The sequence below is a fragment of the Bombyx mandarina genome, chromosome 24 (assembly GCF_030267445.1).
Source record: "Bombyx mandarina strain Sakado chromosome 24, ASM3026744v2".
NCBI classification, from domain to species: domain Eukaryota; kingdom Metazoa; phylum Arthropoda; class Insecta; order Lepidoptera; family Bombycidae; genus Bombyx; species Bombyx mandarina.
This window is the reverse complement of record NC_143230.1, coordinates 5,686,146-5,711,606: the sequence shown is the minus strand read 5'-3', so window position 1 is coordinate 5,711,606 and position 25,461 is coordinate 5,686,146. Positions and strand designations below refer to the sequence as shown.

The following is a 25,461-nucleotide window of genomic DNA, read 5'->3' as shown; positions in this document are numbered from 1 at the left end:
TAAAAAACAATGGGTTCTAAAAAAATGTTATAAAAAATAAAAATACTTTTAAGACAGATTTCTCTAAAAAATTTAATTTTAACTTTCGTTAGAGTTGCCTGCAAAATAATTCCAATTTTTGGTGCAAATTCAGTATAGACTTATTGTAAAAATATTAGTAGTCGAAAATAAAAAAAATCACAAGTTCTGGTCAATGGTATTTTTATTTATTGTACTGTTAAAAACGAGACATTGTCTCGAGGTAGGTGGCGGCATTTACGTCGTAGGTGTGTATGGGCTCCGGTAACCACTTAACGCCAGGTTGGTCGTGAGCTCGTCCACTTACTGCAGCCACTATAATTGTTTTGGAACTTCCGTGCTCACTTCGAAAGATTGGGTCCCCGACTGATGGCAGCCGCCGGCTCGCTGAGTCGGCTGTTGCCGAACGTCGGGGGTCCCGACATGGTGGTGCGCCGCCTCCACACGGGGGTGGTGCGGTTAATAGCACTGTACGGGGCGCCCGTATGGTGCCACGCCCTGACCCGTGATAACGTCGCAGCGTTGCGACGTCCGCAGCGCGCGCTTGCGGTCAGGGCGGTTCGTGGGTACCGCACCGTCTCGTTCGAGGCGGCGTGCGTGCTCGCCGGGACGCCTCCCTGGGACCTGGAAGCGGAGGCGCTTGCTGCGGATTACGCGTGGCGATGTGATCTCCGCTCCAGGGGGGAGCCGCGTCCCGGCGCGGCGGAAGTTCGAGCGCGGAAGCTTCAATCTCGGCGTGCCGTGCTCGAGGCGTGGTCTCGCCGCCTGGCGGACCCCGCCTACGGGCGACGGACCGTCGGGGCGATCCGCCCGGTCCTCTCGGACTGGGTGAATCGCGACCGAGGACGTCTCACCTTCCGAGCGACGCAGGTGCTCACGGGACACGGCTGTTTCGGTCGCTACCTGCACCTCGTCGCCCGGAGGGAGCCGACGCCGAAGTGCCACCATTGCAGTGGCTGCAACGAGGACACGGCGGAGCACACGCTCGCGTGCTGCCCCGCTTTCGCGGAGCAGCGCCGCGTCCTCTTGCAAAAATAGGACCGGACTTGTCGCTTCCGACCGTCGTGGCTGCGATGCTCGGCAGCGATGAGTCCTGGCAGGCGATGCTCGACTTCTGCGAGTCCACCATCTCGCAGAAGGAGGCGGCGGAACGGGAGAGGGAGAACTCTTCCTCCCTCTCGGCGCCGTGCCGCCGCCGTCGAGCCGGGGGTCGGAGAAGGGCGTTTGTCCAGCTCCGGCCGCTATGAGGAGGCAGTCTCCTCCCGGTGATGGTCACGGGGCGACCTAAGGGGGCTGAGACTGCGCCGCACGCTACCGTCACTCTAGCGCGCTGGCACCAGGAGGACGGGACGACGCGTCGGTGGCTGCGGTCTGCGATGCGGTCCGCATTTTCGTCGTCGCTGTCGTCGCCGAACATACTGTAGAAGAGCAACCCGGTCGGCGGTGTATCGCGTTCCGACCCGGCAGGCTGGTTCTGGCCCAGCGGGGTATCCCGGAACACCAGCGGCATCGCCCGGGCGGCCTGAAGGGCCGCCGTACCGCGGAGACTGACGTCGTTGGTCGTCGACTATCGCCTCGACGACCCGTCGGTCGGGCGTCCTCGGGGTGGCGCCGCGTGTCTGGTTGTAGTGTTGACCGCGGGAACCCCCCTACTCTGACCGGTTTTTGACCCCGGACGGAGATCGGACGCCGGGTGTAAGAGTGCAGGTGAGTCGTTTAGTGGGTGGGCCCTAAATTCCTTGGGCCCGCGGTCTGCTCTCAACACCTGCAGATCGTTGAGCCTCACATACCCCGCGCGCCCCCTAGGCTCGGGGACCTCGTAGGAGGTTCGGCCCTCGGCCCGGAAAAAATAAATAAAAAAAGCCACTATAATTGTTCCTCTTGGGTCTGAGTCTCAAATCTTTCCTCACCTATAAGTAAATGATGTTTGTCCTCTTTTCGACATTTCCTGGCTATTTCGACCAAGTTTTACATGAATCCCCTACATAAAAAGTAATAGAACTGAGAAACCTTTGTTGAAAGTACAAGAGAACTGATGCAGCAATTCCATCTGTTTCGGAACCAGAATCGCAACTGAACAGGCCATTTGAAACGAGAGAAACATAACTATAGATATACTCTAACAATAGCCATGTCCAGCGAATCAACCTTCTCAACATAGCTTTTTTTATTTTTATTGCTTAGATGTGTGGACCTGCTTCGTCCACGGCTGGTCTCACCCAACACAGCAAGGTTTCGCAAAGGCATTATCTTCCAGAATTTTATCAATTTGAAACTATTCAATTGCTTTGTTCATATTGCACTATTAGCCAATAAATAACGAAACGGGTTTTTTGAAATTTTCGGACTCACAGCCTGTGTGATATTACAGCCTCATAATAGTTTCTTTTATTTTATAATAATCAACTATCGATGTGGACTAACGAGTAAATTGATGTTTGCAGTCATCGAACACTAAACAGACTGACTCTGGTCCTGCAGACAGATACCAACCGACAAACTATCACAATTATCCGGGAACGAACAGTTCTAATGATCATAAAATAGGATATCCATCAAACAAATCCGATAACCAATCGTTAACATCCCAGGGCCCTGGTAACTATGATAAGGGGCCTTATGGTTCACAGGGACATTGGAAAGAGTCATCACAATATATTACAAAAGTAAGTGGTAATGGTATTGCCTATCAAACACAACTAACTGTGCTCTGCGGTAGCATCCATTAAAATAAAACACATTTAACGTTAAAAAAATCTAAACACTAAGTACATATTTTAACATTCTTCGTTAACTTAATTTTCAAATTGTAAACGCTGAAAACTGAGGCTCTACGGAACTAACATAATAGATCATCATATATTTTATAGTATCATATTATAATAATAAAAAAGAAAACTGCAACCTTCTTAACACTTTTATGCAACAAAATAATCAAAATGTGAACACCTAACTTCTGTGATTATTCAAAATGATTAAGTCTTGTTTTATTTTGTGCTTCCCAAAAAAAAGACAGATGACTTCAGAGCATCAACGAATTTCAATGTCGACCAATCCAGCTACCAGGCTGGCCACAACCAAAACCAATGGGGGAATAAGGTAAGAAAGAAGATGTGTTATCGACAGTGTGTTACAACAAATGTGACTAGCTTTTAGTTTAGTAGGTAGTAATTTAGTTGAAAGCAATTTCATTTTGCTGGCGGCTTTATATTTCAGATAAAAAAAAACCTAAGCTTCATTCAAAATACCTTTGATAATTTGCTCCCTAGATAAGACCGAGCTATGTCTCCTGATATATGACAGACTAGCTGACCCGGCAGACTTCGTAGTGCCTCAATCGATAAATAAAAGATCTAATCTTTTGTATAAAATAAACCTAAAACAAACAAAAGCAATCCGTCCGACGGGGGACACATCAAAAGAAAAACAGAATTGTTATTTTTATTTCATTCCGAGCATTTTCATATTTATCTACCTTTTAAACCTCTGTACTTTCACAAATAATTCAAGACCAAAATTAGCCAAATCGGTCCAGCCGTTCATTTCATTCAGCAATTAATTTTTATATATATATAGATGACAGATATTGTTATAACTCAAATGACGACTAATAAAATCTTAGTCACGCCGTTCATCCGGCCCCAAGAGAGACTGACATTTATAATTGAAGACATGAATGGATGAAGGGGATATGATCGAATTTGTTAATTTTGAGAAAATGGGCAACAAACTTTTGTTACTTGTACTATTTCTTCGTAAATAACTCCTTCATCACATTCAATTTCTAAAAATAGCCTTTAAACACGGAGTTTTAAGGTCTAATTGGTTTATAAATACATAACAGCTTCATTCAATGTAAAAACTCAAAAGTCTTAAAAATTATATACTTAATCCCTTTATTCATTCATGTCTTCAATTATATATGTTTAAATATATAAAAACTTGTATACATATAAACTTGTATATGTGCCCCGAAAGCACTTTTTATCGATATTTATTATTCAATATCAGGATACCGTTTAATGGGAGTGAATAATCAAAGCAGAATATGAGTCGTCTGTTATCAAAGGTGGCAATCTGTGCATTTGGACAAAGAAATGTTGTTGATATGTCAATACAGATTGATTTGAATATAATTGTCTCCTTCAAAGAATACGGTTCAAAACCTGCATTAAATAAAGGTTAATACTTAACCTGTTATTTATCTAAGATATCGTTCAGAAGAGTTTTGTGACTGCCAATGGAATACAAAGTCAATAATTCATTTTTCTGATTTGCCAATAATTGTCCAAAAGTCACATTGCCGGCTTTGATAATAGTCGACTCATATATACATTACATTTTTATTGAATAGCCTCGCTAAAATGTATTGAGACAGAATTATTAATCGGTTTGCTTATAATGCTTGCGATGAATCTTTCGGTTGTCGTGATTCATATTTGAAATCTTAGGCAACGGTATAATCGTTATGCATTGACACGTTCGAGATTTTTCTTGAAAATTTCACGTTAAATAGAACCGCATGTTCGCTTATTTGGCTTCCTAACTGCTAAACTAACATACGAGATGTAATAAAGTATTGTATTCTGTTTCTGCCAACCTAGAACACATCGCGACCGCAGAATTCCGATTCATTCACAGCACCTAATCTAACTAATACAAGGGACTGCCGTAGCCCTGATCAGAGCCGAAGCGTAACAATGTCGACGCCGCTCTTAACAAAAATATTACATAACCTAACCAATCCACCACAGCGCTTAATGCAAAACGATGGGTCGTCATCGCCTCCAAGACGTAATTCATCGTTTGGAAGACAAGAATCAAGGAATATCGGCCGATCGCAGTCTCCCCGTGAAAATCCGCCTCAAACACGTCATCGTCAACCCGAAAGACCTGTCTCGCCAGGAAAACGAGCGATGCAACAAGGATGGCAAAGTGATTTCAAGCAAACACCACAAAGGACCAAGGATGTTCCATCGAACCGAAATATATCGCCGCCTGGTCAACGTACTCCTGCTGGCAGGCCAAAGTCGCCGTCTTGGACAGCTCCGATCAGATATTCCCCGCCCAGAGCGGCAGCTAGACAACAATTTCCTTCAAGTGCGCGAGTATTCGATTTTCGTCGGCCAGGTAATTGTTGACAAAAAATCATGTTTTATTTCGGCGTATATAGTGAATATTTAATTTAGTAAATACAAAAAGTCCACATTACACGGTTCGTGTTAAATCGTCAAAAAAAGTACTTCATTCTCAAAATCTTATCTGGGGAAACCGCTCTTTTCGAAGGATGAACGTAGACTGGACATTTCCGATTCTGCGGACCAAATGGTAAACAGTCGACGTCGCCCTAAATACGTCATTTCGGATCCTCCCGATCCACTAACGGTGCTTTTAGGTACCCCAAGCATCGGTCATCGTTCTCGTCGAACCCGTCGCTTGCGACGAAGGGCTCGGCGAGTAAATAAACCCACAGACACGGCCCACTGAGTTTCTCGCTGGATCTTCTCAGCGGGCCGCGATTTCAATCCGGTAGTAGATTAATTCGCGAAGCAGTTGCTCTTTCTTGAGTTGTTAGGTCTCCTTCGGAGGCGCTCGGGCAGCTATTATCAAATCCCACCCCTCTTAGCTGAACCTTTGCTCGCCCAACTGTCCTGGTGAAACTGGAAAGGCCTTCGGGCCACTAGTAATCCTTCAAGTATATAAAAGTTACCTGGTGTCATGCTTTAAGTATAGGATAGGTTTATTGATTTGAATTAAATAGAGTTGAAGTCTCGTATCTGCTGTCAACGAGAATCGTTAATCTCAGCTAGAATAAGTGATAGTGTTGATTACGACCCTCAGTTTTGAGGACATTGAAGCGTGAAAGAGCATACATTCATTGGCAACTACTGTTCTCCAAGTAATTCGTAAGCCCGATTGCCTTGATTGACTATAATATCCACTTGCAATTGTGTTTTCTCCCCGTACCTACTCGCTGTCGCCCTAAGGGTCTATTCCGCGCAGACGGGAAATCATAATTGTGACTTTGAAATCCAATTAATAACTAAATAATATTAACATGTAGGTGAGAAATCTATGAGTGGTCCCCATGTGATGCAGCCTCCGGGACCAACCCAGCCAGGGTACACGAACGTAGACAACAAAAACGTAAGGTGTGTTGATCATGTTATTATTTTATCGTGTATAAATAAAAATATACTATCTTTGTCAGTGCTATGTACATCATAATCCACGATCTGGAATCGAAGTAAACTGTCCTTTCGTAATAAGGTAGGTAAGGTAATTAATAATAATAATAGGTAAGGTTAGTACGTAAGGTAATAAGTTGGGTCAACTTTACAAAAGTACGATACGGTCAATATGACAATGTGACATTTAGTCATGCGACACAAGCAGAATCCCTCCAGAAATAATAATTAGAACCTATTAAGTATATGAAGACAGCGTCAGAACTACTTCACGTTAGCGATGCCACTCAATAACTCATTTATCGGGGTCGCCACGTCCCAATCCCAATACATGGTCATTTTAGGCCGGTTGTATCATTATTTTCATACAATTGAAATTACATCTTAATCTTCTTCTCCACCTTATCCCACTAGGTGCGGTCGGCAGAGCGAATTTTTCTGTTTCATTCTCTTCTATCAGCCGTCATCTCAACACTCACTCCTGTCTCTCTCTCATATTGTCATTCACACACCCCATTCATGTCTTCTTCGGTCGATCTCTTCCCCCCTCTACCTTGCATACCATTTCCATACATCTCCTAAACAGATGCATCTTCTCTTTACGCATCACATGAATTGAAATTACATCTTATTGTCCACGAAATTTCATGAGTGCGCTAACTGAGAAGTAGCATATATCTAAAACAATGTTACTGATTACACTGATTACACGTTTACACTGTGCTGTACTATATTAGCTAAGTATAGGCTGCTATACTACACTCGCGAGCAAAAGTTTGGAATCACTTACTTGAAATTAGGTCCGCGCGATCTCGTGTACTAAATTTTAATAATCATAAAAATGACATCGTTTTAAAGGTTCAATTCTTAACTTTAAATTGATACTAAATTCATTAAAATCAAGCCAGTATTTAAGAAGCTATCCTGGATTAAGTGAAGAAATAACGAAAAAGACGTGTTTCAATTGCTTGATACGCGAGTTGCGACTTATTGACCCCTATAAAAGCACCTGTTATCGGATTTTCTTTATCAGTTGACTTTCACACGTTGACCGGTACACATCTCCGTTAATTTTGATCCTTTACCTTGTACGGCAATGGAGACAACACCTACAGAAGCAGCACAAATCGTAGATCTATTGCAAGAAGGGCTAAGGGGCGGGTTGTCGCTCGTAGGCTACACATAAGCCAGTCCTGTGTTTCGAAAGCTTACAAGCGCTTTCAGGAGACTGGTGGCTTTATCCCGAGACTAAGATCTGGACCGCGCCGGTGCACATCGAAGAGGGATGACCGTTTTATCGTGCCAACCTCTCTCCGAAATCGGCATTTACATGGCGTCGACGTCCAACAGGAGCTCCGAGATATTCGTGGGGTAGCAGCCAGCGAGTGGACACTTTGTCGACGACTCAAGCTATCGAATCTGACTCCAAAAAGGCCTCCCACAGGCTCGAAACTCACGGTAGCTCACCGACAAGCACTTCTTCAATTTGCTCGCACCCATCTTGATTGGGAGGTTGAGCAATAGAGGCAAGTCCTGTTCTCCGACGAGAGCAGGATGTGTTTGCACGGTAGCGACCGAAGAGGTCGGGTCTACAGGCGGCCTGGAGAGCGATTTGCGCAGTGCTGTTTCGCTGAAACAGTGGCTTATGGGGGCGGCTCTTATATGATGTGGGCCGGCATTTCCTTCGATGGTAAAACCGAGCTTGATTTCATGCCTGTCGGGGGACGAGGAAGCGGTCTAACTTCGGACTGGTACATTTCCAATATTCTGCTAGAACATGTCCTTACCTATGCTGGATATATCGGTGATCACTTCTTCCTTATGCACGATAACGCTCGTTGTCACACTGCCCGTGTAACAACTGTATACTTCGAAGAAGTCGGTATCGCCACATTGGACTGGCCAGTGCTCAGTCCTGACTTGAATCCTATTGAGCACGTATGGAATGAACCGAAGAGGAAGTTTCGTTCCAGAACTCCTGCTCCTTCATGTCTGAATGAGCTGAAATCGGCGTTGATTTACGAGTGGGAAGGTATCCCACAAGAATCAATTCAGAAACTGATCATGTCTATGAAGAATCGTCTTCGAGCAGTTATTAGGGCGAGGGAAGGGAACACAAAGTACTGATACTTAATTTTAAGGCTAAATTTCTTTTACTTATTAATTTTTGTTGTTTTGTTCATTCATTATTTTTCCATATTTCCTTGTTTTCCTACCTCCTTCACTTAATCAGGGATAGCTCCTTAACTACTGGCTCGATTTAAATGAATTTGGTATCAATTTAAAGTAGACAGCTTAAAATTATGTAATTTTTATGATAATTAAAAATTTATTTAGTAACCAAGATCGCGCGGAACCAATTTCAAGTAAGTGATTCCAAACTTTTGCACGGGTGTATATATGGCAATATAGTATTTCTTCTTCTTCTTGCTTCGGTTTCCTCAATACTGAGGATCGTGACCACCTCCTCGCATCAAGAGTTTATTACGGACCATTCCACGCCATTTGCCTCTATCTGCCGCCGAGTGTAGAGAGCATCGTGAACTGTGGTGTTAAGGGTAGTGCGGATCTGGTCAGTCCAACGTGTCGGGCCTCTACCTCGTGGTCTTCTTCCGTTCACCAGTTGCCAGTCACCATTAGCTTCTCCAAGCTGCCGTGATCCTTTCTTGCAATGTAGCAATATAATATAGTGTAGTCTGAAAGCAGCTTTAAGAATTTTAAAATACTGACCCGTAAGTAATCCTAGAAAATATTAAACAGGTTTCCTCCATTCTTTCGCACGAATAACCCATACGAACAATATATGGAGAACAATCCGGCGTCAAGTCAAGCACGACCACAGCACATCCAGTCGCAAGTAAGTCCGTAGATTGATTTTTGACATGCACGATAACACTTAACAAACTTATGCGTTTTTGTTTTTAAATCAATAATTTTCAACGATATCATAATAATATTGTTATTGAATACCCTTTTCTAAAAAGTCCGGTATATAAATCTATAATAGGTCTCTGTAAGGCATGTGTGGGTCGTTTTTATCTACCCACAAAAAAAAACCGGTCTGGAACGAATGAGTGGGGGAGTTGACTTAAATACTTTGCACGATAAAGGCCCATTGCGAATCTGAAATTCGGATAAATATACTTTATAATGTTCTATCTGTGGCGGTAGCCATCATACAACACGACGTTTCCAGGATAAGTTTACACAGATACAAGTTCCGAACAACAACATTTGGACCGTCGATCTACCGAACAATATCACCCGCTCGGTGGAAGATCTTCCCTTTGTCGTATATATCTATACTATCCTTGTCTCATTCCACTTCTGACTATAATTGATACGACTTTTGTTCATGTTGTGATATTTAGTTTTAAGACCGGTTCATCTAACCTCAACCGTTCTCGGGAATGGCCCAGGGGCTCACGGATATAGAACAAAGCGACTTATACAGCTACGCGAGATGGAAGATTGCGAAGTCGCATGAGTATTCCTGACGAGTTGGGAAAATAATAATGGATCAATTGGTTCTGGTGGAATCCACGGGTATTGTCCCACAATTGTCGAAAGCTTAGACGGATGTTTTTCAACTAAGCATTTTCCAATGCTTTGGTAACGGATCAACTGGCATCACTGTTTCGTTTAGAATATTGCTCTACAATTAATGGTGCCTAGTGTGAAATTATCGTGTGTTGTTTCTTTGATCACTTAGAAGTTTTCGTCGGGTTTTTATGTAAACAACAAATTACATAAACAGGAAAAAATACTTTAAACATTGCTTCAATACATAAAAAAGATCGAAACTAAGCTATGACGAACAATCAATGACCTTCATACAGTCTCCAAGCAGACTCCCGCTCAGGAACTTTGTTTAGGTTACCTGGGATAAAATAGCATTTTGCTGAAGTTTGTCGCGTTATTTATTTGAGCCAAAGAAGAAATCTTGTTTTGGAAACAATAAAAAAATGCAGTTTGTGAAGCAAACCTCCACGCAAAGGAATAAGGGCATGATAAACGAAACGATATGTGGACCTCTTCATGGCAGTTCCTTCCATCACGGATTTGGCTTTAAGTCTTCGAAAGTTATTGCTCAAACGTGATAACATGAGTGAAATATCAATCGGAGCATCGTTAAATGGTAAAATATCATCCATTTACGATTATATGTCACTTATCTCTACCTAATCGTTGGTAGCCTAAGAGGCTATTTCAACTACTCGCAAACCGATAGGTAGAGCACTCGGTTTCAACCTGAGAGAGTTTGCTAACACGAGCAAGCGGGTCCTAGCAAGAGTAGTGCTTCGCAGAATTACCACTGGATCGGAGTCGCGACCCACTGAGAAGATCCGGTATGTGACTAATGGTGCATGGACGCTCACGCATAAAGTGTAGAGTTCGGTTATCAGCTACGCTCTAGTCCAGCCTTTCCCAAAGTGGGTGATAACGCCCCCTCGTGGGCGCTGCAGGCCTTAAGGGGGGCGGTAAAAAACCCAGAAAAAAACAGGGAGCGTTGTGTAGAGGCTTGGGAGTCGTTTCGTAATTTTATCTAGAAGGACCCTTAGGCACCGACTGAGCTCTCGCTACAGTGGTGTTTAAGTAGCTGAAAAAATGGGGGCGCTAAAAACCCCTGCTCTAGTCCATAATACCAGTATCGAATTAATTTGCATTGGTGTCCGAGCCCAAACCTAACGGGAAAATAGCTCGGGATGTAACGTAATCGTTTTAAGAACCTTCAAAACAAATAAGAAGACGTGATAAGACAAGGCGTCATTTATCATCTCCTCAACTGCAGTGCAGAAATATACTTTTCGAATTTTACTGACAAACTGAACTAATCAAAATAGAAGAATGTGGCACAACGGATTGCTAACTATTTGAACTATTTTGAGATCGTGGTTGGTTCAAAGACCTTACCTCTGCCGAAATGGGAAGGTTTGCTAATAAATACCCGAGCGCCACCTTTGTGGAGGTCTGACAGTACAAGGGCAGCTGCTTTTTTAGGCATCTACCACTATTGGAATCGCATGAGTCCATAGTTCGAAAGGCAAGCATTTGAAATGTTCGATATAAGCGCCTCATATCCCAGGATCAGCGCTAACAAATCACTGTATTGTATACCATGAAGCCATGAAAGTAAACTTTATTGAAGAATTTCAGTCGACTCCAACAGAACAACATTGAATTACCAATATCAAGCTCAAGAAATTCTACTAAGTGTGGTCTTAATGCATATAAAAGTGCTAGTAATAAAAAGGTTGCACAATATTTGCAAAATTGATTGGTGATAATTGCACAAAAAATAATTAGCTAGGGTGAGAGCGTAAGCTTTCAGAGCTTTATTGTTTCGTACAAAAGCTTCTGAAAGAAGACCTGACAGAAGTCACGATGTATTTTACTTGTTCGGGGCAGTTGTTTGCGTTAGAACAATTCGAAGTTGTTAATAAAACAAAATAATCGATAAAAAAAATTAATGGATACCTACGTAATTTTTTTAATCTCTTGTATGGATTAAGTTATTTATGTATATCATTTGTCCGTGTTTGCAAAAATAGATTTTAAATTTGCAGGAAACAATCCAACCTATGTACTCAGGTGGCTATCCGTCAAGTCATAAAGGAAACGCTTCACAGCCGGCATGGGGACCAGTCCAAAAAACATCGTGGCAACAAGAGACGAAACGTGTTCTCGACCCGAAATTGGGAGACAACGTAAATTTGCCTCCACCCGTGCACATGCGATCGCCGAGATCGCCCGTTCGCCGAGATTCTAGTATCGGCCAACCCGTCTGGGGCGAGACACACAACGTGCAAGCTGACAATGCTCGTAACCCCGGCTGGAGACCAGACCCATTTCAAGAAACCGTCGCCAAGAGACAATCTGGCGATGGCAACGTGCAACGTTTCGAAAATAGTTTAGGAGGTCGGAGTGACTTTTATGAAGGGATCCAACATCCACCACCCGGCTCGTTTCGTTCGAACGTGGACCCTCAGACGAACGATTACCGCGAGCCGAATAGCAGCAACAGGAGTTCAAAGGAGAGTTTCCAATTCCAGCGGATGCAACGGCCATCGTCCGAGATGCAGGAAGGTCCGCGCTGGTCAAAAGGACGCGATGAACATCGTAACGATTTCGGTAACGCGTACAAGAAGAACCGCGATTTGCGTTCAGTTCCAGGCTTAAGAAGTATCGATCACCAGAATTCTCGCGATCACGAAGCCAATCGGTCAAACAGCCAGACCCAACTATGTGCGAGACCTCCAGCAGAACCCGAATGGAACATCGACAGGATGAATGATCCAATGATGAATCCAAAACGCGACAAAGCGGTCGAAGCAATAGTCAGTACAATACTGAAGAAGCACCAGTATTTAGCCGAATGCGGCGATGAAGAGAGGATACGTGTGATAGAAGAACTCAAGAACGAACTCGGGCAGCTCTTCATAGACATGTTCGGTGATCGAGACATCTCTTACATAGAGATAATGATAAAATACAAGGCTAAATTCGGCGACAAAGATGAGGAGGTCATGATTGAAAACGTACTGTCGAAGCTGTCCATCGAGATGAGATGCTTAAAGAGATCAGCGCCAGGTAAGGATCGGATAATTTTTTTTTTTTTTTTCCGTTTTATTATTATTATTACTCGGTTTCGGCGAAAAATAAACAGAATCTCGTGAAATGTCCTTTGTTGTAAATGAAAAAAAAAACAATTTCAATGTATGAGACCGTCAGCGCAAAAGTGGCCAATCTTAAGAGAATTGATTGGTTAATTAAAATCACTTTTATGTTTTAGTCTCGCATTGTTTAAATGTAGTTTTATATTTGAACTAACAAAAGAAACTGTAAAGTATTTAAAATCATCTTAAACAATAAAATACTTTACACAACGCGAATTTATTAACTACAGTGACTTTCTGAGTATCTTAGAACACAGTCAAAAAGTTTATATTTTTAAAATAACTGACGGAAACATCGTAAACATCACAAAAAGGACTAATGATCTTAAAATACGTTGTTTACCAGTGGTCCGACAACTTTGTCAACCAAAAGACCCAAATACAGATAACAAACAATTGAATCACGTCCTTACGGATCCATCAGTATCAATCGTCGTGCAATCTAATCCATGCATCAACCCGCGGAGTTTCTCGCCGGATCTTCTCAGCGGGTCGCGATTTCGATCCGGTAGTCGATTCATTCGTGAAGCAGCTACTTTTGAGTTGTTAGGTTTCCTTTGGAGGCTCTCGGGTAGTTGTTAGCAAATTCCACCCCTCCTGGTTGAACCCTTGCTCGCCCACCTGCCCTGGTGAAACTAGAAAGGCCTCCGGGCCATTACTAATCTTGCAATCGTAAAAAAAAATGAAAGACCCAAATTTTTTTTAATATATATTTTTATATCCTTGGTTTCAAAAATGTCTAGGCAAGATCATAAGTAATATTCAGTGCCTGAACTAACTAACTGAACTTTCGCGGAAGAGCCATAGCCGAGGACTCAAGAGTCAAGTGCGGGTCGCAAGCCACAGGTTGCCAACCACTGACCTAAACCGATTTAAATATTATGTGTACCTACTAGTCTAAGTAGGTAGTGAATCTTTCTTGTTCTTCTTCATCGCTTTCTTCATTACTGAAGGTCGTGTCCTTGAAACTTGACCGAGACCTATCTTGTGAACTGTTTCCACCTCGTCCGATCCTCAGCTTCTCGTAGGGCGGTTGCGACTGGCAGGTAGTGATAGGGCGTGTTTTATTCCCCCACGGTTAGGTACCACTATACAAGCCCTGCTCGTTTCTGCTTTAAAGCCGAAAAGTGCTTCGGTCCTAAGGATGGGTCAGCGTTGTCCCATAGGACTGAGACTTAGAATTCATAGCTCAAAGTGGGTGGGTTTTATGTCGTCGATATTTATGGGCTCCGGTAACCTATTAACACCAGCTGGGCTGAAAGTGTGTTAACATGTAGGTATAAGCAATACAAAATAATATTGCGATAGTCACTGCGTGAACACTCTTCGTAAGGTCGTTTCTGTGCTGACTGCCTCATATTTGCGTAATAATTTTAAAAACAAAAGGAAATTGTATTTATTCGTCCGCAATTATTCAACGAGACTGGGTTTTATTATATTTTCGTCAAAACAAAGACATTTAATGACCTATGTAATAAGTAGTAACTTTCCGCTCTTTCTCGATTTATTTTGTTAGAATTCAGTCAAACTATGTGCTTACAGAACCAACCGATATTCCCGCGAAGGCAGCCCGCCGTTCGCCGGAGCCTCAGATGAATACAGGTAGCCTAATCGCATCTCATTACATTGAATTTGTAGTTTCGCACGTAATTGCGTGAATCGGTATCCCTCCGTTGGCTTTGATTTTCGTATCCGTTTCACGATGAGAAAACTTTACAGGCTTCAAACTAGATTTTGTTTCCAGAACAATTGACATCTACAATGAGCGAAGCCGCGAGCGGTAAGTACTAGTAGCTAGACACGGACGGAAGTTGATTAATAATATTTTATCTTAGATGCTTTGGTGGGTCACAAAAAAAGGAGTTTTACTGTAGTTCCAGATTGGCAGCTGAATGTGGAACCTCCAAAGGTGGTTTCCGTGCCAGTGGTAGGTGTCCCGCGTGTCGTTGTGCCGCAGCCACTGGTCCCGCAACCAATGGTCCCGCAACCGCTGGTCTCGCAACCAATGGTCCCGCAACCAATGGTCCCGCAACCAATGGTCCCGCAACCAATGGTCCCGCAACCACTGGTCCCGCAGCCACTGGTCCCGCCAGTGATTGGACAGCAATTACCCGATCCACAGATAACAGCTGCCACTCAAGTCGCAGCTCAGCAAATCAACGTTCCCCAACAAGTGGCAATGGCCATGATGGCGAATCAACACAACGTGGTTCCCGCGCCTTGCGAGAAGCCTTACCACCAAAATCAAGTTCCAGATTACAACAATAGCCTGGGCGGAACCGCTCCTAGTCTGGGGTTCAACCTTTATTTGTGTCAGGAGAACTTTGAACCTTTCACAGATAACGAGGCGGACGAGATCAAGTCTTTCTTGATTTGGCAGACTATGAAGGTGACCGAAACGTCACGTGGCTGGTCGCCTGACATCACTTTTAAAGGATTGCAAAGCGTGAACCGGTACGAGCTGTTCACTATGGACGAGGCCACCAAGAAATGGCTCCTCAAGATAGATTACAGCGAATTGAAAAACTTAAACGTTTTGATGTACACTATGGAGGAACTTTGGTACGAAAGAGCCGCCATCTGGCTCCCGGGTCATTATTCTAAAAAGACTCGTTTAGAGCCATTCGAAAAATTAAAATTACAAAACAAACGTTTGAAAGACGTCAATATAGGTAAGTGGAAACTGGTCAAACAGATAGTCAATGTGAAAGGTACGCGATTGTACGTCGACTTAAGCCCGACCTCCGCGCGAGTGTTGGCCAGATACAAAATGAAACTTAGCTACGAACTGCAAAAAGTGGATGTTTACCTGAAAGCTAGCGCCGTCGATAAGGACACCTTTGACGCTGGATTAAAAGAGAAATCGGTGACTGACCGCAATTTGATCATGAAAACAGCCCGGACCACGCCCATGCCCGTTATCCAAAACGGCCCGTCCGTGGTCAAAATAACTTTGGACAGGACGAGATATCTCACCCCGGGGCAGACGTTTAAACTCCGTGAAATCGTGATATATCATTTGTTCAGATACCTGGAACACGGCGGTACGGGAAGCACAGATTTCGAGAAGTACGGCTTTATATCCCCGAACATAGTGGGCATCGTACCGGAAAACGAAGAGTCTAAACGTTGGTTGCTGAACCACCAGTTTGGGAAACTTCACTATTCGCAGATCATGGTCATGTGTGGGGGGCCACAGGACAACGTGACGTACATGACGATGCACGTTTCCGTGCCTACTTACAAAAACAGTCCCAAATCTAGCGTGATATTCGAAGGAATCAAGAAAAGTAACGCAAACATCAAAGGATTAAACACGCATCTATGGAAGCTTAGGGGTGTCCATCATTCGAAACAGAAAAGCGAGACCAAACTTCATCTGGATGTAGACATCAAGTCAATCGAAAAGTTGATCGAAATGAAATATGTTATCAGTTACGCGGACAGCAACAACCGAAGGCACACCCTCACCATGAAGCATGATTATTCGGAAGCGAAATTTATGCGCCTGGTGAAACGTCATAAAACCGAAATGGACGATAGTTCCGTCGTGAATATGGAGTTTAGTTCGGACGAGGATGACGTCATATGCTTAGAATAAACATTTGTATTATTCACGAATAGCTTGCAAAATTAGTGTTAAGGTTCGTTTTAAAATTACACAATAAAATTAAAACGTACATTGGGTCTTATAATTTTAATAATACGTTTTGTTTAATAATGCTACGACTCATTTGCCTTAATTATCAGCGAGAAAAGAAACATAGTAATTGTATAGGTTCAATAGGAGCGATGCGAAAGACCTATTCTTTATCGGACTATTTTGCTGAAAATAGACTTAACTATTCGACATAATCTTTTTGTTTTTTTCCAGTTTTATACATATTCCAGTCGAGACTCAACTTGTATACCTAATTTGTTCATATCTCATCTCTCATTCATCATTTATGCCGTCTCTAAAATAGTTTTTTTTTTTTTTATTTAAATAAATTTGCCATTTTCATTTGCATTTTCACGTATTGTTTGTAAAGCTGTTGAATATATTACAAAATCCCTTTTAAGTTTACAAATAAAACCCGAACATCGAACTATTTATAATCTTTACAGCTCGAAAACAATCGACAAATCACAGAAAGGTAAGCGCCTCTTTTGCACCACTTTTCCATTTACCAAAATTTTTAAGCAATAGGGTCCCATCTGTGGCCTTGGGTCGATGAAAAGAAACAATAATATATGATTAAAAGTAAACTTCAAATATTAGTTTATTTTCTTTATACACTGCCAACTCTGTAATAAATCATTACAGCATTACGGTATTTGCTTAAAATTACAACTTTGTTTTTATTGCTTAGCTATTGTGAAATAATATTGAATGTTGACAATAATACTTTTGCAATCTGCCACCTCTAAAAGCAGCTGTACATTTTTTTGGTAATCGAAACCTGGTGTAATAAATCATATTATTAATTGTTACTGTAAATTCACTAAGCGCAGGCTTTGTAAATATACTCGTGCTGTTTGGTCGAAGGAAAATCATCTCAATTTTTATTAGGGATAAAGTTGATTTTGTTCAATTGATATAACTCGATCACCTTTAGCATAGTGATGTGTCAGTATAACATGATTAAATAAATTAATACTATCGTAATTTTAAGAGTTAAGTTAGCCTTAAGGGCTTTACGATTAGGAACAACGTGCAGTCGAAATATCGGAGCAATTGAAAAGGTAAAATTTAATTAGGTTTCCATAAATTATACACAGTATTGTAATGTGAAACTTTAAAAAAACAATGAATTGTAATTTAAAAGTTACGGGCTACACATAGTAATTCTAGTTTCAGATTTATGACATCAATGTAAAAATCGTTCTTAACGTGTCCGCAACAAGAGAAGCTCCGTTTGTAGATCTCGACTACGAATCACGTGCGAAGATCGATTCTGCTAAACGCCGCCAGGAGGGCGCCAACGAAGCAGGGTAAGTTACCGTAAAGATTATTTTATTTCAGCTGGGGAGTTAGCGCGCGGTCGCTCCACCAAAACGTGCCGAGTTTCGGTAAAACGAAACACCTATAACCCTTGATCCGGTTTCTACCAGGTATTCATAAATAAAGGAAAACCAAGCGTTCCACATCCGGCTTCGACTGCTGCCTAGAGATCCATCCTGATATTCATCTTTGGACCAGTAAATGTGTGTTAGACCAAGGTATCAGCAGAATTATAGGCCACCGTGCAAACTATTGTATGTATGTTCAAGTTTAACTACTTAAATTAACAGAAGACGACTAAGCTGATCAGGCCTCACGAGGTAAAGCCACGTTGACACGTTGTCAACTTTAAAAGCATTTGCTGTAACAATACGTTCCGGCGAAACGAAAACACAGGTAGGTGACAAGACGTTAGATTTGCGGTGCCGTCTATATTTAGCCGATTTGGCATCGTCAGCATGTTTAATTTGGTCCTCAATTGTATTTTGTTCGGGTAAGTATGAAAATATCGGATTCTCAACTTTAAAGCACGGTGTTAGAGATAATGTAAATTTATTCGAAATTTTGTAATTTCGCTGATGATTGGCGCTTTCGTAGGCTTCGAACTTGGCACGTTAGGTGTCATGCAACTAGTGTATGGCATTTTGTTTCGGAATGTCGAGAAGCCGTGAGCTATTTTCGAAATAGGGGGCTCAAATATAGCAATAAAACCAGCATAATAAATTAAATCGTACATGAGGTAATCCAAAGAATACGTTTTGCCCAAATTATATGACCGATTTGGCAAACATTTAAAATAATCTCTACAATCGAACTGTTTAATTTCATTTGTTATTATTAAGCATAAATTAAGTATATTTACAAACAAATATTTGAATGTGTTTAAGGATCGACAAGTGTCGCACATGATCAAACAACATTGGCAAACATTTGTAGTTGTATTTAAACTACATTAACAGTGTCGTGTTTCTATATGTTTGCAATTTTATTAGTTTCTGGCTGGGTTCGTGTGTCTGGTATCCTGTGTGGTATTAAAGACTGTTAATGACCGTCTTTTTTTCTTTCTTTACCTAATCTTGAAGGGTTATTCCAGCTTCTCCGGTTTGGTGGGCGAGCTCACGACGCTCAGGAAAATACTTACAATCTGACACATTTATGTATCCAATTTCAAGGAACTGTTGCTTTATTTCAATCTAACAATTTTTTTTTTTATTGACCTTGTAGGCAGACGAGCATACGGCCCACCTGATGGTGAGGGGTTACTGTTGCCCATGAACTTCAGCAATGCCAGGGGCAGAGCCAAGCCGCTGCCTACCGCTAAATAGCTGCAAACCGCTACCTTCTACAATCCAATGTAATCGTTTTTCCAATGTACCCTTCAAACTATATAATTGCCAAACATGACCTTTTTGCGTACAGCTGTCTAGTACCAAAGCATAATTCCAAATTATGAACAGCCAAAGTAACGTCAATACAAATCGGACTTATATCAAATCATTATTCAGGTTGTGAATACGACTTATGGGTTCTGTGGGCCCAGTAGATATTTAGCAATAAAACTTCAATCCGGCACACTTCACTCTTTAAAACTGCCATATTGAAATTATTTCCACTTTCTACACTAGTGCTTTTTTCGGTGAGTCCTTGAACAATAATTTGGTGTTCACAGGCGGACACTTTTTCAACTTGTCCCCTATACAAGATTCCTTACTTCTACCCTCTATAATTTGAATACGGCGTACGTCAGCTTAGAGATAACTTCTGTCCCCAATGTAAATGTATACTCCGGCAGATAGTTTTCTATCAAAATGACTCGTTTGGGCCAAAGGAGTATCCTCAATAGTCTTAATTTCATTCATCAATCATTCCAAGTATAACACGGGATTCATTACTGGTAGTGCAACCACGATTGATCCTAGGCAGGTTTTTTGTTTTGTTTTGGGGCATATCGTGTAATGTCATTTCTGTTTGCGATGTGATCTCAAAAATAATATTTCTATTAGACCAAATTAAATTGCTTAAAACGAGCAGCATTAGTTGATTACAAAAATGGAAAACGTATTTTTGCGATAATAAATCCTAATGAAATATCACTGTTGTTCGTAATCAAATCGTACGAATTATGCCGGGAAGAAATGTAGTCGGTATTGTCGTAATGCGATGACAGCAAAAGCGAAATGATCCTTAACTACGCGTTTCTCAGCGAATATCCTTGCCGGAAACCGGAGTTTTCCCTCAGGCAACAAAAAAAATTACTACAATTACTACTGGTGGTTAATTTACTGGTGATAGGACCTCTTGTGAGTCTGCACGGGTAGGTACCACCACCCCGCCTATTTCTGCCGTGAAGCAGTGATGCGTTTCGGTTTGAAGGGTGGGGCAGCCGTTGTAACTATACTGAGACCTTAGTTAGACCTAACTTACGTCTCAAGGTGGGTGGCGCATTAATTTAAGTTGTAGATGTCTATGGGCTACAGTAACCACTTAACACCAGGTGGGCTGTGAGCTCGTCTACCCGTCGAAGCAATAAATAAATAAACTACTTTTTTCCGAAGTAATTTATGAGCAGGATTTTTATTACTATTCGACGGTAGCAAAAGTGCGTTCCAGCTATTAAGATTTTTCGTATTAAAATTTTTACGCTTTGAATTTTTTATTCTAGATTACAGACGGTCATCGCGGTCGGTGAATAGAGAAAGAAGAAGCAGCTCGTACACGAGGAGAGATCGATTTGATAGGCCTGGTCCGTCGCAAGACTACCGCTTGTACACAAGTAACAGACGAGAGTCCGAGAAGAAGTTAAAAGAGGACCAGAGAAATGATGTCAGAGATAACATACGTAGAGTTGCTGTGATCAACAGGAACAAGAATGCCGTGAATCAAAATAGAACTACGTTTAAGGAACTTTACAGGAAGCCATATGTACAAGGTGAGTGTACCTAAGCCAGAGGCGGATTATCCGTAAGGCAAACTAGACACATGCCTAGGGGCGTGTAGATACAAGGGGCGCGCGAGCTCAGAATTTTTAATTAAATAAAGAAAATAACATATCGACGATTAAGAACGAAATGCTAATCTATGATCTAAATCTTCTGTCGTCCCTCTTGATTTGTTCACAGTTATAACGTCATATTTCATTCGCGCATATTAGCGTAAGAACAAGGGTCCTAGTCTACTGAATTCTAGGGTTTGATGATACAACGTCATCGTAATTGCAAAAACAACTAGTTAAAATTTATAGGCCATTTATGGCCGGTACTGGGGCGCCGATAAAGTGATTGCTTAGGGCGCTCTGGACCTTTAATCCGCCACTGACCTAAGCGTTTAAATAAATATTTAACCAATTAATAGTAAATATTTAAACAAAACTATAATCAGAAAAATTAACACTCTGTACTAAAAAATCCGTTTTATCGCTAATATTTAATAGCAATCCTTTAATTATACAACGTGCCCTACAATTAGAATTTAGTCCCCAAATTAGAATAGTCGTTACGATTGAAAAGAAAAGCTTCGAGGTAAATAGTTTCAGAATAAAGAACGAACTATTATTCCGCCAACCTTTGGATTGTGTTTTACGCAAGGTGCCGTGATATGATTCGTAGTAAAAAATAAAGCCGGTCACATCTCAAAACACTTTTACACGTGAATTGCTTCATTACTTGTGTTTTCTCTCAATCTCTAAATCAGTGTTTTTTTATTTAGTTTTGTTTATGTTATTTGTTAACTATCGATACTTTTGTTGTGCAAATGCAGGCGGTTATCGAACAGTTGAAACAATTAATAAATTAGTTCTTATCTAAAACTGGGTTACGACTTAGGAGAATTCTTAACATTTTTAATGTGATCTACATTATTGATACTGTAGCTACGTTTCGGCTTGATCACATACGAATTGTGGGGAACACCCTGTATAAATTGAATAATATGTACAACTCGACCAAGCTAAGTTTGCACCTCGCTGGAATACGGCGGTCCGTCCGCTTCCCCGCTCACCTTCCCGCGATCGCCCTGTCGCGTCAGTACGGTTAGCGTCTTTGTCGCCGACACGCGTCATACGGGTTTTCGTCTCCCTATCCGTTGAATTTTAAACTTTTTAATTGTTCTTGTTAGGTTTTTTGTTGAAGTTTAGTTATATTAATGGACTATTTTTGTTATGTTTTTGTTGAACTGTTGTTACTGAACGCTTAACGTCCATTTTTTTTTTTACTTCGAGAGGATTGTTGTGGGCAACAAAAATGAAAGGAAAGGTCATACACAGCGAAGGGAGAAACATAATCCTGAAAAGGAAACATAAAGGAAAATTATTACTGAGCAATTGGGATACAAATTTAAAATACAAAGTGGTCTTAATACAAAAACCCGATATCGCTATATTCTAATGTACCCATGTATAATCTATTTTTAAAAACAATAAATGCAAAGTAAAATCTAACAAACATTTGTTTACATTTTTAAAGTCATAGCGAATCCTTTTTTCAAACCATACCTAAGCGGCAGTGTGACGTAATCGATGCGAGGTGCAAACTTAGCTTGGTCGAGCTGTACATTATTCAGTGTTGTCGGTAAACAAATCTTTGATTACTGCTAATTTTAGATAGAACTTTTTGTTTAATAGTGAGAAAAGCTGTAGAGGATCAACCAATAGCAACTCCAAATGTCGTTAGGGAACTACCCACGCAACTGTCGAAAACGGTCGACGGCGAACTGGACGACCCCATGAGGAATGTGAGTATATTTATAGGTATCAATGCTCGTCCATCAACCCTACCTATATCCCTATGCAATAGGTCCTCGAGGCAATCAGTGAATTCCTAGACAAAGCAAAAAGTCTCAAATGAATTGAAATGCTTTTATTTCAGGCAACATAAGCCCATAAATTTTCACATGCAATTAGGTAATATTTAAATCATAATACAATAAAATTTGAATTACAATTTATAAGAATTTTTAAAAATAAAAATACCTAAATAAAAGTCCAATCAAATCATACGAAATTGAATTGAAATTCAATTTTCGGCTCTTGCTAGGGTTCGTGTTGGCAACAAAGTCAGGTTTGAGCCCCGCGAGCTCACCTACTAGCCAGGTGACGCTGATCTAGACCAGTGATGGGCAAAGTACGGCCCGCGGAAGTATTTAATTCGGCCCGCCGAGAGTCCATCCATCCTAAATATTCTAGTCAGCATTTTGGCGCGTAAAATAAAATCAGACGTTTATAATTGGAAATCTTCGAATTTTTTGTAAAAGGTATTTTGGCGTAATAGTAAAGTATAGTAATTTAGTAATAAATAGTATAGTAAAATAATAGTAATTTGGCGTAATAGTAATACTAAAAGGTATTTTGTTTATTAAAAAGCTTTAATACGAAATGCATTTTTCTATAATTCTGGCCTTCCTCTAGAATTTCTTAAACTTTGCGGCCCGCCATTGAAAATGTTTGCCCACCACTGCTATAGACCATCAGCTTAGGTAGGAAAATAAAATTCGGGCCGTCGGTCTACCGAGCAATATCACACGTTCGGTGGAAGATCTTCCCCTCTGTCGTTACACTCCCAAAATACAACAGGCCTAAAAGGTATTATTTTGCAGGTACTGGGGCCGAACTTGAAGAAGACATTCACGGGAGTGTACAATCCTCTGAACATGAAGGTACGTTGCTTAGTATCATAAATACATTTACAGGGACAAGAATAGCGATTCGAACTCCGAGATGGACATTCAGAGTTGTCCAAACCGTAACGTACTATTGGAAATAGTGGGGATACACAACATCCACTAGTTATAGGACCAGTTTCTACGGGTAGGAACCACCACTCTGTTTATTTTCTGCCGTGAAGCAGTAATGCGTTTCGGTTCGAATGATAGAAGAATAGTTCCCCCGTAAACCTCTCGATATGCAAACTTATTTTGAAAATGTCGTTAACGCGATTCATGTCATCTGTAAAATATCTCGTTCCGTTATACGGAATTGAGAGAGGATCTTTTAAAAAAGATTTTAATATTACGACGACAATGACGACAACCTTGCCATGTGGAATTAGGAACAGGACTGAGTGTATAGGAGGGGATTGCTTTCTAATAAAGGTTCATTAGTGCTGATGCTATTCGGGAAAAGTGATGACGTAAGCAAAGCTAGGAACCAGAGGGTAATCGTAACATTTCGTTCAGTGACAGCTACAAGATATTCACCGAAGTCTTCCAAGCTGAGGAATGACATCGTGTACTTACGTGTACATCGCTTTACTGGTGGTAGAACCTCTTGTGAGTCCGCACGGGTAGGTACCACCGCCCTGCCTATTTCTGCCGTGAAGCAGTAATGCGTTTCGGTCTGAAGGGTAGGGCAGCCGTTGTAACTATACTGAGATCTTAGAACTTATATCTCAAGGTGGGTGGCGCATTTACGTTGTAGATGTCTATGGGCTCCAGTAACCACTTAACACCAGGTGGGCTGTCAGCTCGTCCACCAATCTAACCAATAAGAAAATACTATTGTTAGGCGCTGTTCGGGATAAACAAAAATTGTACCAAAGCACAAATTAAAACTCTATTTAACACTTAGAACACTCACAGAACACTTTACAACTCGTAGTTCACTTCTTCAGCTTCGCTTCAGGTGATCCGTTCGCTGTTTCGCTTCGAATAGATCCGATTACTAACTGCCTTCGTGCCATCCAACGCTTTTATAGTCGATACGACATCTCTAGATTTATCGAGAACATTCTGGGCAAGTCGGTGTGTATTTCCGCTATCTGACAATAGATGGCGTTGTGCTTTTCGAGCGTTCTCGGTGTTACTAGTTCCTTTGATATTCGTTTCTGCTATTCGGCGATAGATGGCGTTACTCTTATCAACACTATTCTTGTTTCGTAATCAATACATGACATGTCTATTGGCAGTTATCTTTCGACCGGCTACCGCGCAAGGCGGGCGTGTCATTATTCTTGAAGACGCATAACTGCTGCGGCCTGAAGAAGATGAATTCTAAAGGCATCGAGTATTGCACGCGAGCTCGCGACGCCAACACCCTCAATAGGATCTGCGCTCAGAAACATTTCACTATAGGTAAGTTTTATATCTGGATTCATATTATCTGGAACCGCTGTGTTCATCGACAGTGCGTTTCCAGAGGTCTTTTTTGCCACGTACCATCCGGCTATGGAATGAGCTCCTCTCCACGGTCTTTCCCGAGCACTATGACATGTCCTTCTTCAAACGAGGCTTGTGAAGAGTATTAAGCGGTAGGCAGCGGCTTGGCTCTGCTCCTGGCATTGCTGAAGTCCATGGGTAACGGTAACCACTCACCATCAAGTGGGCCGTATGCTCGTCTGCCTACGAGGGCAATAAAAAAATTAAATATTAGAAATTTATCGTTCGGGCTTGGGTGAATACGCGTTTGTTAATGCACGTAACTTAATTACATTCAAGTTTTTTGGTGTACAGCATACTATAGATATTGATTTTCTTCTACCTAATCGCCTAAGAGTCCTAAGAGGCTATACCAGCTACGCACGGTTTCGTAGGTAAGATTATAAAGCTCAAACTTGAGGACTTGCTCGGATCGGAATCGCGATCCACTGAGAAGATCCGGCGAAAC

The 25,461-nt window shown here is 41.6% G+C and overlaps 1 protein-coding gene across 6 annotated transcripts in view; it reads left to right on the top strand.

Moving 5' to 3' along the window:
- The window catches only part of LOC114241099 (uncharacterized), a 31,786-nt gene that overhangs the window by 4,020 nt on the left and 2,305 nt on the right, over positions 1 to 25,461 (top strand). Inside the window, exons 3-14 of one of the 6 annotated variants that reach the window (XM_089738225.1) lie at positions 2,463 to 2,684; positions 3,031 to 3,117; positions 4,773 to 5,148; positions 6,083 to 6,170; positions 8,967 to 9,063; positions 11,774 to 12,797; positions 14,426 to 14,485; positions 14,628 to 14,663; positions 20,530 to 20,796; positions 22,486 to 22,595; positions 23,457 to 23,516; positions 24,764 to 24,929. In XM_089738225.1, the coding sequence (XP_089594351.1) occupies positions 2,463 to 2,684; positions 3,031 to 3,117; positions 4,773 to 5,148; positions 6,083 to 6,170; positions 8,967 to 9,063; positions 11,774 to 12,797; positions 14,426 to 14,485; positions 14,628 to 14,663; positions 20,530 to 20,796; positions 22,486 to 22,595; positions 23,457 to 23,516; positions 24,764 to 24,929 (2,593 nt within the window). Of the gene's footprint in view, positions 1 to 2,462; positions 2,685 to 3,030; positions 3,118 to 4,622; positions 5,149 to 6,082; positions 6,171 to 8,966; positions 9,064 to 11,773; positions 12,798 to 14,425; positions 14,486 to 14,627; positions 14,664 to 14,757; positions 16,566 to 20,529; positions 20,797 to 22,485; positions 22,596 to 23,456; positions 23,517 to 24,763; positions 24,930 to 25,461 lie in introns of those variants that run through there. The other 5 variants (XM_089738222.1, XM_089738227.1, XM_089738224.1 and 2 more) reach the window with 5 other exon arrangements.